General features: G+C 32.7%; 1 protein-coding gene across 3 annotated transcripts in view; it reads left to right on the forward strand.

The window, feature by feature from the left end:
* LOC127155984 (nuclease EXOG, mitochondrial) overlaps window positions 1–2,965 on the forward strand; it is a 16,656-nt gene extending 13,691 nt beyond the window's left edge. For all 3 annotated transcript variants that reach the window (XM_051098632.1, XM_051098631.1, XM_051098630.1), the window contains exon 6: window positions 2,494–2,965. In XM_051098632.1, the coding sequence (XP_050954589.1) occupies window positions 2,494–2,946 (453 nt within the window). In that variant the 3' untranslated portion in view covers window positions 2,947–2,965. The remainder of the gene's footprint in view (window positions 1–2,493) is intronic.
* Window positions 2,966–16,319: the final 13,354 nt, after the last annotated feature.

Raw genomic sequence — 16,319 nt, forward strand, 5'->3', positions numbered from 1 at the left:
ATGCATGAGAAATGACATGCACGTCACAATATTATTATAATTATTATAAGGATTATCTTTAAAATCTTATATTTTTTTTTAAGCATTTTTTCTTTATAATAAAGCATATTCCTAAAGGAAATTAAAGTTCCAGATTATAGCCATAAACACTTTATTTTCACAAAGATGTGTTTGTTTTCCTCACTTTTCCCTCAATTACTCTGTGAAGGAAAAGGTTTGGAAAGTTCATTAAAAATGTAATAATTATAAAAATCCAGTAGGTGGCGCTGCTGCTCTTCGTGAGTTCCTGTTTGCTGAACTCCAGACATCAGTCATCAGCGACTGACTTCAAATCACTTCAAATCTACACTCAGCGTGATTTTACCCTCAAATGAACATTAAAAGGACGATTTCCAACCGCACTGTCCCTCATCGCTTATGCTTCATATAATAATATAAACAAGTGAATCTAAATGATGTTTTACATAACAGAAGTGACACTCGCGTCTCCGTCAGGGGGGTCCGGAGCTCCAGCTGGCTTCAGAGGGACAGATTTGGTTTTGAGCCACGTGTAAATGGACACAGACAGGTGCCCCGAGGCTCGGGACTCTCGCAAATGAGCCGAGACAGAAGCGGCGTTACCTCCATCTAAACGCGCGCCGGTCTCCTGGGACCGCTCCCGCTCCCGCTCTCGTGCTGCGAGCCTCTGATGGGAATTTGTGTAAACGCGAATGTGCCGAGAGGAACTCCGTCTAACACTGACTGATCCGCTTTTGCTTTGTCACTCTGATCGCTAGTTTCTTCAGATTAGAATCGCTCTTCTTCTGAAACGATAATCCATCTCATTATCTTTACACATGATCATCAGCCTCATGTTTTGTAGATCTGAGTGACTTTCTTGCGTGGAGCACAAAAGCAGATGTTTAGCAGTATGTTCATGCTGCTCTTTTCCTTGCGATGGAAGTGAATGAGGACAGATCCAAAAATGACATAACAGTTGTCTATTTGACACTGTCCATTACTGTACTGTATATTATGTTAAATCATAAATGGTGCACAAGCCTTTTTCATCCTTTTTAAAGCTTGACAGTGTCCATCCACATTCAGTTTTAATGTATGGAAAATACCATCATGGAAATTGTTAAAATAATTATGTTTAGGAAAAAATGTTGTACCGCTTTAAATCAGAGAGAGTAAATGTTGATGTCTTTTATGCATGTATGAAGTAACTCATTAAATAAAATAAAATGAATAAATAAATATAAACAAAAAATAAAAACAGAATTGTTAATAATATTATGATTATATTTTACTATTTTGTTTTATATTAAATCTAAATTTTTTATGTATTATTCCTAAATTATATTTACTGAATTACATATAAAATACATTTTATTTTTTATTTTGCTTTATTTATTTATTTTAATATACTGTACCATTCAAATGTTTGGGGTAAAAATTATATATATTGTTTTAATAATAATAATAATAATAATAATATATATATATATATATATATATAATTTTTTAATATATACTCCACTGTCATATATTAAATAGAAATATTTAACATATTATATATAATTATATTTTATGAATTGCATATAAAATATATTTTATTTTTTTATTGTTTTTATTTTACTTTTTTATTACTGTATTATATTATATTATATTTATAATAATTTACTCTATCATTCAAAGGTTTGGCGTCACTATATATATATATATATATATATATATGTATGTATGTATGTATAATTTTTATATATACTGTGTACTCTAGTGTTATATATTAAATAGAAATATTTTACATATATAATTACATTTTCTGAAGTGCATATAAAATATATTTTATTTTTTATTGTTTTTATTTTAACTTTTTATTGTTATATTATTATTATATTTATTATAATTTTCTTATCATTCAAAGGTTTGGGGTCACTACATATATATATATATATATATATATATACATATATATTTATTTATTTATTTATTTATTATTTGGTCTAAATATATATATTTTACTTTTTTTACTTATTTTTTTTAATTTATTTTATTTTATTTTATTTTTTGTATTATTTTTATATATAGTGTGGGCTGACTAGAATTTATATATATATATATATATATATATATATATAAAATGAATGCTTTTATTCATCAAGGACAAATTAAATTGATCAAAAGTGACTGTAACAACATTTATAATTTTACAATAATGCTGTTCTTATAAACTTTGTATTCAGCTGTGAATCCTAAAAAATAAAATGTATCCCATTTTCAACAAAAATATTCAGCAGCAAATCAGCATATTAGAATGATTTCTGAAGGATCATGTGACACTGAAGACTGAATGATGCTGAAAATTCAGCTTTGACCACAGAAATAAATGACATTTTAACATGCGTTCAAGTTTACAGTATTTTGATCAAATAAAGCAGCCTTGGTGAGCAGAAAAAAATGTCTTTATATGTAAAATATACACAGTAACTATTGTAATCTACATTTCAGCTGATCGGGAAAGATGACGTTGCCGTTCCCACTCATCTCTACAAAATCATCCTGGCGCAGAAAGACTCCTCTTCAGACTCTTTGGCGCTCGGGGCGTTTGTGGTCCCGAACGCTCCGATCGGTTTCGACCATCAGCTGACGGAGTTTCAGGTGAGTCTGTCTGATCTGGAGCGCATGTCCGGCCTGACGTTCTTCCCTGCGGTGGAGCAACGCGAGGAGCTGAAGAACCTGTGTGACGTGGACTCCTGCCAGCTCATGGACTTCAGGCGCTTCACGCTGTACATCAGCGGCCGTAAGGTGGCGAGTGCCAGGACGATGGCAAGGCTGGAGAAGATCATGACGGAGCTGAAAGACGCCGGCATCACACCTGACGAATACCTGAGCAGCCTTTACCTGGAGAAGAAACGAGAATTAGCAGAGAAAGAGGAACATGAGAAGAAACCAGAGCAATGAGAGTTGAATTTTGTATGAGTATTGCAGTATTTTATATTATTAGTTGATTTTTTTATTGTTGTTGTTGCTCAAGCATTAACAGGTTAAACATTGATCAGTGGGAGCAGCCGCACAATCACAGTGTTTGAAACTTACTTGAAATATTTGGTTACTCAGTGTTATAATCACATCTGATCACAAATAAAGTCTTGTGTTTCTCATTAGTTGTTCTTGTTTTGCTTTCATACGTTAGTTTATCATCCAGAGCCCTTACAGTATGACATGATACTAGAACAAGCTTGGAAATGAGTAAAAACATAAGTCCTGGAAATGTCGTGATATTTGACCACTTTGAGATTTTTTGACCAATAACCACTGACTATAATTGACTGAATTGTAAATATTCAGAATATTAATGTAATGTCAGTCATTTTGTGCATTTTACTTGCTTCTCATTGTGTTTTCTTTTCTTTCTTTCTTTGTTTTCATTTTGGTTACTAGGTGGTTGTTAAGATATTCTGGGTGGTTGCTAAGATGGTCTGAGGTATTACGATCTAGGTGGTTGCTACAATGTTCTGGGTGGTTGCTAGGGTGGTTTGGGGTGTTACAATGTTCTGGGTGGTTGCTAAGATGTTCTGGGTGGTTGCTATGTGGTTGCTACAATGTTCTGGGTGGTTGCTAAGGTGATTTAGGGTGTTAACATGTTCTGGGTGGTTGCTGGGAGGTTGCTAAGATGGTCTGGGTTGTTAAGATGTTCTGGGTGGTTGCAAAGTGGTTGCTAAGATGGTTTGAGTTGTTAAGATGTTCTGGATGGTTGTTAAGATGTTCTGGGTGGTTGCTAAGATGGTTTGGGTTGTTAAGATGTTCTGGGTGGTTGCTAAGATGGTTTGGGTTGTTAAGATGTTCTGGGTGGTTGCTAGGAGGTTGCTAAGATGGTCTGGGTGGTTGCTAAGATGGTTTGGGTTGTTAAGATGTTCTGGGTGGTTGCTAAGGCGGTCTGGGTGGTTGCTAAGATGGTTTGGGTTGTTAAGATGTTCTGGGTGGTTGCGATTTGATCTTGAAAATCAATGTCTTCAGCGCTCAGGGTCTCTTGTCTTGTCTGGTCTGATGAAGGACTCCACAAACTCAATCCGCCATCGCAGTATCGCATCTCGCCGCAGCTGCAGTGAACTTCCTGACAGGAGTCGCGTGTAATTGCATTTGACGTTTAGATTGCGGCGCAGTAAAACACAGGAGATGTCTGAGTCTGTTGTACTTGTCAGATTAGCACCGGAGCGCTAACTGCTAATGCACAGAGCTGTGAAGCTTTTTTCCCAGTCTGGAGAAAACGTAGTTTTATAGCTGATGCATCAGCAGAAAGCAGCATACTTAGTACAGAGGAATTAGCCTGAAAACACGCCGTACTGAAGTAAGCACTTCTATCTGTGCGTGATTTACTGTGGAGTTGTTTCAATTAATAACACGCATACACGCGTTACATAATCAGCGGTGCCGTGAGCAGCGCAAACTGTTTTCTACAGTCACTTCTTTTCCTTCCTGATCAGCTGCTGACATGGAAGAGTAACTGCTGGAGTTACATGCATTTAACTGCTTACTACAATACTAACAAACATCAGCTGTGTAAATGTGATTTTTCTAATCTTATTAGAGAGGAGATTCTTTCTGCTGATTCCTGTGATCATGTGACCTCTTTGTGAGATGTTCACTAAAGGTCAGAGGTCATGTGATGTGCATCTGACCTCAGTGACCTCCAGAGTGAGTCAGAAATCAGCTGTTTTTTTTGGTGTTGTTTTTGTTTACATTTTTAGCAGATGCTTTTATTATTATTGACTATGTCCAATTAGATCACTGGTTTTGCAGGTGTTTAGCTTTTTAGAGAGTTGATTTTTATGGAAGCCTGTTTCTGACACTGAATAAAAAATGAAAAAGGTAATTGCACCTTTTAATCTCACAATTTGATCTCAGAATTGCAACTTTATTTGTATTTCTACAACGCAATTCTGACTTTTTTTTTCTTGCAATTGTGAGTTTATATAATGCAATATAGACATTTTTCTTGCAAATGTGAGTTTCTATCATGCAATTCTGAGTTTACTTCTCTGAATTACAACTTTATTTGTGAGTTTGTGTCACCCAATTCTGACATTTCTCGCAATTGCAAATTTATATCTCATAATTCTGACTTTTATTGCACCGAGTTTCTGTCTTGCAATTCTGCTTTTATTCTTGCAATTGTGTGTTTATGTCACACATTTCTGTCTTTTTTCTTGTAATTGTGAGTTTATATCTGACTTTATTTATTATAGTTTTTATTCTGACTTTATTTCTCAGAAATGCAACTTTATTTGTGAGTTTATATCACACAATTCTGACATTTTTCTCGCAATTGCAAATTTATCTCAACAATTCTGACTTTTTCTTATTGCGAGGTTATTTGCAAGTTTCTGTCACACAATTCTGCCTTTATTCTCACAATTTTTACTTATCAAGCAAATCTGATGTTTTTTCTGCAATTGCTAGCTTATATCTCACAATAATTCTGACTTTTTCTCACAATTGCAATCATGACTTTTTTCTTGCAATTTATTTGCAAGTTTCTATCATGCAATTCTGCCTTTATTCTCTCAATTGTAAGTTTATATTGTAATTTTTTCTTGTAATTTATCTCGCAATTTTGACTTTTCAGAATTGCAACATTTGTGAGTTTCTATTATACAATTCTCACAATTCTAACTTTACCAAAATTGCAACTTTATATGCAAGTTTTTATCACTTTTTCTTCTCAATTGCCACTTTATTTGCGAGTTTGTCACGCAAATCGTACTTTTTTCTCTCAATAGTGAGTTTATATCACGCAATTCTGACATCTTGCATTTGTTAGTTTATATCTCACAATAATTCTGACTTTTCTTCTTGCAATTTGACCTTATTTGCGAGTTTTTATCACCAACTCAGCAACTGCAAGTTTCTACCATGCAATTCTTTTTTTCTTGTAATTTAAGAGTTTTTATCTCACAATTCTGAGTTTATATCTCAGAAGTGCATTTTTATTTGCAAGTTTTTATCATTTAATTCTGATTTTTTTTTGCATTTTATATTTTGCAATTTGTATTTTTTTTCTTTGAATTGCAACTTTATTTCTGAGTTTGTAGAACGCAATTCTGCCTTTGTTCTCACAATTTTGAGCTTATACCAAGAAAATCTGACGTTTTTTAAAGTTTATATCTCACAATAATTCTGACTTTTCTTCTTGCAATTGTGACCTTATTTGTGGGTTTTTATCGTGCAATTCTTTTTTTCTTGTAATTTAAAGTTTTTATCTCGCAATTCTGAGTTTATTTCTCAGAAGTGCATTTTTATTTGCGAGTTTCTGTCATGTAGTTCTGCCTTTATTCTTGCAATTGCGAGTTTACGTAACACTATTCTTTCTTTTTTCTTGTAATTCTTGTAATGTTTATATCACAGTTCTGACTATGCAACTCAAAATTGTGAGCTTATATTGTGCAATTGTGAAAAAAATCAGAATTGCAAGTAAAAGCCTTTTCGTGAAGTGAGTTAAAGTCGCAATGACCTGTTTTATTTAGTGACAGAAAGTCAAACATTCAACAACACTGTTCTGGTTGCTGAGATGTTTCGGTTGATTTTCCTCCTGTCTGAGAAAAGACCTTCACAAGTAATAGCTCAGAGAGTTTTCTGCTTCATATTTATGCATTACTAGTTTTCTGAAATCACTGATGTTGCTGATGTGACCTTCATCCACTGACATCTGACCTCCTTCATCTACAGCTACTTAAAGGGAGATGAAGACGATGATGCACATCATGCTCTTCAATCACACAAAAGCTCTCGACCTCCAGCTCCACCGGCGTATAAAGACCGTAAGCGTCCTGTTTAGCTTCAACAATGATTCCCACATGAGAATACGTTTGTGTATATGAGAATATGTGGGTCGCTCTGAAGGCCACGCGTATGTAAATGCACAGATAACACATTAGTTAGCAGGATTTGTTTTTTTAAGCGCGGTCCAGATAAATCACGCTCGTGCGGTGAAGAATCGCCGCTGTCCGTACGCCATCGTAGCGTTCAAACGCGCGTGCCGTTAACCCAGTTACACAGAGAGAAATACAGCTCCCATGATTCCGCTGGGCTATTTTCACACTCACCTCCCATGACTCTCCGGCTGCGGCGGCTGCGTCAGCGTTCTGTGCCGCAGCGAGACAGTGATCAAGCGCCCGGCACTTTCTGCAAGCCAGTCACATTCGAAGTTTGTTTGCCAACATGGCAATTTTAGTAAGATATTCCTCTCCCTGAGAAAAATCTCTCCAAAGACTTTACGGTTTTCTGGAAGTCACCTTCCTCCCGCGTTGTGCGTGAACGGCACATTTTTCTCTTGCTTGGCAAATCGTAACTTCATGTTCTAGAAATTAACATTGATTTTTTTTTTTTTTTTTGTACAAACAGTGCTTCAGTGATGCTCGGTTATAAGTCTCACAGGTTGTGTTTCTTATTTCTTTATAGGAAAGTTTCTGGTTTAATGCAAGTTACGCTTTAAGCATTCACAAAAAAATATATGAATAAATTGGAAAGAGAGAGAAGCAATTAAAAAGAATTTTTTATTATAAAATATAAACATAAATAGAAAAAAATATAAGCATAAATAGAAATTTTTTGTGTAATATACAAAAGTAATTTTATGTCCATAGAAAGCACATGTCTACTTTTAGGGTTTTAAACAAGTTTTTGGAGAATAAAATGTCAAAATATGGTTGAAATAATGGTACTTTGTCATTCAGTTTAACAATATTTCTGTACAATTTTAAACAACATGCTTATTCTGACTTGTACATATTAAAATATATAAAAGAATACGGGAGCATATTAAATTTTGTTGTTTTAAATGATTAAAAAATTCTTACTGATTTGGGCAAAACCAAGGATAGTGGTTTTTGAAATGTCGAATCCAAAACCAAGGATTCTACATTTAAAAAAAAAAAAAAAAATGTAGAATTACAACAAATTAGTATTTGGGGTGAAAGTAATTAGTCTTGTTAATGTTTAATAAATTGATTTTTGTTGTAAATATGCCTGACAAGATTGTTACACTGAATTTTAGTGGGTGTCTAAATTAGGAGAAAATGTATGATATGTATATATATATATATATATATATATATCTTTTTTTTTTGGAAAAACAACATTTTAAAGCAGTGTTACACTTATTGTTTTTATTCTTAAACCCTTTTTCGTCTTTGACCTATATAAATATATATAATAAAGGCACTAATTATTTGATCAAAAATATTGTAAAAAAATGTGAAATATTATTACAATTTAAAATAGCTGTTTTCTATGTGAATATATGTTTAAATATAATTTATTCCTGTGATCAAACCTGAATTTTCAGCATCATTACTCCAGTCTTCAGTGTCACATGATCCTTCAGAAATCATATGCTGATTTGCTGCTCAAGAAACATTTATGATTATTATCATTGTTGAAAACAGTTGTGCTGCACAATATTTTTGTCCAAACCGTGATACATTTTATTTTTTAGGATTCACAGATAAATAGAAAGTTCAAAAGAACAGCATTTATTTGAAATATAAATATTTTGTCACATTATAAATGTATTTACTGTCACTTTTGATCAGTTTAATGCATCTTAGATGATAAAAAGAAATTAATTTATTTAAAAATATAAATATCAACCCCCGATCTGACACCAGGCTGCAGTCAGACATGCGTCGGGTCAGCTCAGGACTGAAGCATCAAAACCAGAAAACACTGAGGACAAGAAAAGCACACACACACACGTTCTCTCCGGTCAGTCGGTTTAACCTTTGCCTTTTGGTATTGTTGTTGTGTTTCAGTTGGTTCATAAGCTTCATTCCTGTCCTCATATGACCATAAGGAAAATCTCAGTTCAGTCTGGAGTCTCCAGCAGCGGGTCTGTTGAGGACATTGGTTCGTCTCGTCTCATGCTGACAGATCCTGATGTGAGTGTGTTGTTTCTCCTCAGACTGACCTACTGGCCTTCATTTGCAGACTCAGTGTCCGCTCTCATTCATCACTGATGCTGCTGTGAGCTCAACACACGCACTGCCCTACTGAATATATTAATCATATTAATCAGTCACACACATGTACAGCTCAACATTACTGATTAAGCGAGGTTTTTACTGAAGTACCAGGGTGCTACCATGGTATGAAAAGGTATAACATGAAAAAAGAGCATAGCACCATATTCAGAATATCATGCTCATACTGTGGTACTTTGTTGTATCAGTATAAGTGGTTACTAGAGTATTTCCATATGATCTGGCAAGAGTGTTTGGGTGGTTACTAGAGTATTTATGTATGGTTGTTGGAGTATTCGGGTAGTTACTAGAGTATTTTACATGGTTGCTGTTACGAGAGTATTTCTATATAGTTGGAGTGTTCGAGTGGTTACTAATGTTTTTCTATATGGTTGCTGTTACTACAGTATTTCTATATGTTTGCTGAGGTGTTTGGGTTGTTACTAGAGTATTTCTATATGGTTACTGTTACTGGAGTGTTTCTATATGGTTGTTGGTGTGTTCAGGTGGTTACTAGAGTATTTCCATATGATTTTCAGAGTGTTTGAGTGGTTACTAGAGTATTTCTATATGGATGTTGGAGTGTTCGGATGGTTACTAGAGTATTTCTATACAGTTACTGTTACTAGAGTATTTCTATATGGTTGGTGGAGTATTTGGGTGGTTACAAGAGTATTTTTATATGGTTGCTGTTACTACAGTATTTCTATGGTTGCTGGAGTGTTCGGGTGGTTACTGGAGTTTTCCATATGGTTGCTGTTACTACAGTATTTCTATATCGTTGCTATGGTATTTGGGTGGTTACTAGAATATTTCTATATGGTTGGTGGAGTATTTGGGTGGTTACGAGAGTATTTTTACATGGTTGCTGTTACTTGAGTATTTCTATATAGTTGGTGTAGTATTCGGGTGGTTACTAAAGTATTTCTATATAGTTGCTGTTACTAGAGTATTTCTAAATGGATGTTGGAGTGTTCAGGTGGTTAAAAGAGTATTTCTACATGGCTGCTGGAGTGTTTGAGTGGTTTCTAGAGTATTTCTTTAAAAAAAAAAATAGCGGTTGCTGTTACTGGAGTATTTGTGTATGGTTGCTATGGTGTTTGGGTGGTTACTAGAGTATTTCTATATGGTTGCTGTTGTTAGAGTATTTCTGTATCGTTGGTGGAGTATTTGGGTGGTTACTAAAGTATTTCTATATAGCTGCTGTTACTAGAGTATTTCTATATGGATGTTGGAGTGTTTGGATGGTTACTAGAGTATTTCTATATGATTTCCAGAGTGGGTGGTTACTAGAGTATTTCTGTACAGTTACTGTTACTAGAGTATTTCTATATGGTTGGTGGAGTGTTCGAGTGGTTACAAGAATATTTTTGTATGGTTACTGTTACTTGAGTATTTCTATATAGTTGGTGTAGTATTCGTATGGTTACTAAAGTATTTCTATATAGTTGCTGTTACTAGAGTATTTCTATGGTTGTTGGAGTGTTCGGGTGGTTACTGGAGTTTCCATATGGTTGCTGTTACTACAGTATTTCTATATGGTTGCTATGGTATTTGGGTGGTTACTAGAGTATTTCTATTTGGTTGGTGGAGTGTTTGAGTGGTTATGAGAGTATTTTTATGTGGTTGCTGTTACTAGAGTATTTCTGTATAGTTGGTGGAGTATTTGAGTGGTTACTAGAGTATTTTTACATGGTTGCTGTTACTTGAGTATTTCTATATAGTTGGTGGAGTATTCGGGTGGTTACTAGAGTATTTCTATATAGTTGCTGTTACTAGAGTATTTCTAAATGGATGTTGGAGTGTTCAGGTGGTTAAAAGAGTATTTCTACATGGCTGCTGGAGTGTTTGAGTGGTTTCTAGAGTATTTCTTTACAAAAAAAAATAGCGGTTGCTGTTACTGGAGTATTTGTGTATGGTTGCTGGAGTGTTTGGGTGGTTACTAGAGTATTTCTATATGGTTGCTGGAGTGTTCAAGTGGTTCAGCGTGTTTCTGTGTGGTATTTAGGGTGTTCTGGGTCCTTTTCAAAGAATTGATACGTGGTTAATAAAAGGTTCTGAGGGGTTTTAATGTTTATTATGTGGTTGCTAGGATATTTTGTGTGGTTGCTATGGTGTTGTAAACGTTCTGTCTTTCTTGTCATTGCCAGGACATTGCTATTCAGTTGCTAAAGTGTTCTGAGTGGTTATTATGAATTTTTGGGCAGCTGCTAGAATGTTTTGAGTGTTTGTTAGAGTGGTTGCTAGGGTGTTTCTGTGTGGAAGTTAGGGTGTTCTGGGTCGTTGCCAGGGTGTTGCTGTTTGAGTGTAACAATGTTCTGATCTAGCTGCAGGACAACTTACAGTAAAGTTTAAACGTGGTTCGATGACATCGCTAACCCTGCATACGACCACGCACACGAGTGATGGCTGTAGCTCGCTATCATAGATCACGTGTGCTCATTTAAAGGTCACGCGGCGTATGTTCAGTTCAGTACAGTACGAGCCGTACAGTATGTTGAATGGTTCTGCGTCTTTATTTCGTATGTAAAATAGGGCAGAAAGGCTGTTGTTTAGGAAGTGCCATCCTTTAGGTTTTTTCTTGCTGCGCAGGACAGTTTCGCCCAATTAAATTGATGTATGGCGCGCGCGTGCACACCTGCTGTACGTTTGATTTGTGACGCGCTCGCGGCCGGCGTTCTAGCGTCCGCTGCTAATGTGGAGTAAGGCGGAAAACACAAGCTGCGCTTTCATTCTCTCAAACGCATGAGTCACGAGAATGACGGCTTATTCTGCGATCCTGCGTCCGAATGCGTCTCTCTGAAAAATGGCCTTTGTGGGGTGTAAAATGAAAAGCGCTGAGCAGGCGCGTTTGACCGCGGCGAGTTTAGCCGCTCGGTTTCCTGCCGCGAGAGAAACCACAAACTCATTAGAAACTCATGTGACGGCAATTACGGCGACGCGTGACGGCTTAGACATAAGCGCGTGTGATAAATAACACGCGTGCTCATCTGTGGTGCTCGTGCGTGTTTGTGTAGGTCAGAAGCGGCTCATCCCGCCGGGAGCACCGGCTCATCCTCTCCCGGTATCCGGGGACCTCATCAGGACCTGCTGCCATGGCAACCGTACACACCAAACACCGGGTTCACGGCGACCGTGTCGACAGAGATCCAGAGCAGCACTTTCGCTTTAGTCAGGTTATATGTGTGTGTGTGTGTGTGTGTGTGTGTGTGTGTGTGTATATATATATACATGTATGCATACTGTATGTATGTGGGTATATATATATATATATATATATATATATAATAAGTTGCATTTGGAACACATAAAAGAAGTGTGCACTTATATTATTCTTTTATGTGGTTTATATAAGTAATATTTATATGTAAATATGCATGATATGGGTTTATATGGGACATGATTTTCATTTCCACTGAATTTGACTAAATATTTAACATTAAATTAATGTGTATTAATAAGAATAGTCATAATAATAATTATTATTAATATTATTATTGTTCAATTATTTGTTATTACATATTTTATTGATTTTATTATTTACATTAAAATTATATGTATAGTATATGTATACAATAAAAAATAAATGAAATATTAAATGAATGTTGTATTTTATTGAATATAAAAATATATCAATGTAAAAATGTATCAAATATATATATATATATATATATATATATATATATATATATATATATATATATACACACACACACACACACAACAATAATAATAAATAATATTTACAAATATTTATTTGTATATATTTGCATAATTTATTATTGTTATTATATATAATTTTAAATATAAATTATTTACAAAAAAACATAAAATATTTACACCCTAACAATATATAATTTATATAGTCATATGGGTTTAAAAAAGAGAACATTTTCATTTCAGCTAAACAGTTTAATAGTTAACATCAAATTAGTGTGTAATAATAATAATGATAATAATTATTATTATTATTAAATTATATATTATGTATTTTATTGGTATTATGATATGTATGATATGTATATAATAATGTATATAATAAAAAAAATGAATTAAATTAAATATTAAATGACTTATTGACTAAAAATGTTTCAAATATATACAGCCTGCAATAAATAAATAAATTAATAAATCAACAACAACAATAATAGAAAATAATATTTACAAATATTTCTTTGTATATAAATGCATATTGTATTATTGTTATTGTTATTATATATCATTTTAAATATCAATTATTTATTAAAAAAATACATTAAATATTTACATCCTAACAAAATATAATTTATATAGTGACATGGATCTATAACAAAAAAGACAACATTTCCATTTCCACTGAACAATTTAACTGAATATTTAACATCAATGTAATAATAATAATAATAATAATTATTATTATTATTATTATTATTATTATTACATTATATAATTACGTATTTTATTAATATTATTTACATTAAAATTATACATATGTATAATAAAAATGAATTAAATATGAAATGAGTGTTATATGAGTGTTGATTATAAAAATGTATTAAAAAAATGTACACTAAATAATAATATACATGTTTATTAATAATATATTAATATTTGTTTTATTTCTATAGAGGTCTGATAACCTACTCCAAAATTTCTTTTCTTTTTTTTTTTAAATTAAAATAACAACTGGTCAAAATAACAAATATTTTAATTCATTGTGATTGAAAATTAGACTTATTCCACCAAATATAGTTTTTTTTTTTTTTTTAAACTCCTCTGAAGTTTAAACACTGGTATTGTGTTGTCTTAAGATGAATATAAACATGTCTGAAAACAACATTTTCATTTAATCTGTGGAAGAAATGCCATCAGTTGTTTACAGAATAAAACCAAAATTACATTTTACTCAAACACGTAACTATAAATCGTAGAAACTGCAAGTTTTCAAGTGGTATAGCTATTATAATTTTGTATGTATTTTATACTTTTTTATGATCGTTTTCACTGATTGCAGAAAACCTTTCTGTGAGCACATTCAGATGTGGATATGGATGTACCGTCGGTTGGTTGTTGACGTAAGGCCTTGTTTTGTTCTGGAAGATTCGGTGCTGTTTTCCTGGCATGATGAACAGGGCTTTACATTACTAAAGCATCGATAAACATTTCACATCATCACATACACACTCTCGTCCTGTAATGCACTGCATGCTGTCCATTTCCTGCTGCTAATCGCACTGAGTGCTCATGGGAAGGACCCGTTTGAGAGCAGCCATGACCGAAGGCCAGATGAGACTTCAACTTCCTCCATCTGTCCCTCTCACTTCCTGAGTGCTTCGACTTCAGATGATAAATGCTCTTAGATGACTTTCATTTCATTTTGGGAGCACAGACGGTTTCTCTGACACATTCAGGCTTTTAGATGCTTTAGTAATATTTAATATTGAAATTATGTAGGATTTTTAAAATTATATTAAAATATTAATTATATTAACATTAAATATATAATAGTGTCACACATTTAAAATCCCCGGCTGAGGAGTAAATTATATTTTAAAGTATATTAAAATAGAAAAGTGTCATTTTGAATGTAAAAATATTTCACATTATGACTTTTATTTACTTACATTTTATTTACTTACATTATTTTTTACTGATTTTTTTTTATCAATAAATAAAGCCTTAATAGACATTTAAATATATATATATATATAAATTATTACAAATTATACATATAACAATTATTATAAAATAAGATTAATATTTATTTTTAATTATTAGAAATTAAAGTTATATTGTTATATATATATATATATATATATATATATATATGTATGTGCCTTTTTAAATGTAAAAATATTTCACATTGTGACTATTTTTTACGTTTTTTTATCAGTAAATACAGCCCTAATAAACATTTAAAAAATGTAAAAATCTTGCTTATCTAAACTTTTATTGTTTATATATATAATAACTCTAACAATATAATATTTATTTTTTAAATTACTAAAAATTAAATATATATATATATATTTGTATATTCCATATATATATATATATGTGTGTGTGTGTGTGTGTGTGTGTGTGTATGTATGTATATGTATATATATTAAATTATTATAAAATAAAATTATTAATTATATATATATATAATATATTTATTTTTAATTATAAATTAAATATATGCATTTATATTTTAATTATTAGAAATTAAAGTTATTTATATATATATATATATTTCAATTTTATTTTTTCAATTACTAGAAATGAAATTATTATAATTATTATTATAAATACATATATATCTAGTTTTTAAATATAATGTATGTATTATGTATTTTTTTCAATTATTTTTTATTATATATATATATATATATATATATATATAATTTCTTTAAAAAATTAAATATATATCATATATATTTTTTCATTATTATAAATTATTTATTTATTTATTTTCAGCTCATACTTTTATCATAAATGCATTACATCAGAACATTTTCTTCAGAAATGACTAAATGCTTCCTCTCATGTCCTGAGTGCTTAACACTCTTAGACGACTTTTATTTAATTTTTGGGACACAGAAGTTTTCTTAAGAACATTTAGGCTTTTAGATGCTTTAAAATGTAATTTTACACTTCCAGAAAGTTCAGAAACTTTCGTTTATGAATGTGCATTTAGTCTTGACTGTCATTTCACACTGTATTGATTATTTGTTTTGATAATTCCTTATGAAATAATTTATTTTTGTCTTAAAAGCCTCAGATGACACGTCCTGCGTCTAATGCACGCTGCACAAAAAACACTTAGAGAAAATCTGAAGCATGTGCTAAATGGCCAAAAAACACGCTAGTACTGTAGTAGTTTTTTGCTGGTTTTCAGCACGACACGTTACAGATAAACAGTGATATTTGAGGCCGAGCTCACGCGGGCCGCTGGAAATGTTGCTTTTAAGCGAGACGCTTTTCTGCGGGTTTCCCATTTCTGCTTTTATGGATGGAGTGCCAATCATATCAGTCCTGCTGGATGGAATAAACAGCCCGAGTCTCATGATACGAGTCTCTCTCGCTCACGCTAACACTATTGAGTACATTACAGCACATACCTGAGCCATGAAAGCATCAATAACGTCCTCATCAGCACGAGACAGACGAGCACTCAGGACTGTAGACAGTGAGAAACTCAAAACAAATGAGAAAAACAGGAGCATTATGTTTTCCACTGACTATCAATATGTCTTTGACGTTGTATTGTACAGCACATTATCAGTCTCTATTCCACCAGAAGTATTTTCTGTCATTGGTGTATTATTTTTATAGTTTTTGATAGTTAGTATAGTT

The sequence above is a fragment of the Labeo rohita genome, chromosome 24 (genome assembly GCF_022985175.1).
Source record: "Labeo rohita strain BAU-BD-2019 chromosome 24, IGBB_LRoh.1.0, whole genome shotgun sequence".
Lineage (NCBI taxonomy): Eukaryota > Metazoa > Chordata > Actinopteri > Cypriniformes > Cyprinidae > Labeo > Labeo rohita.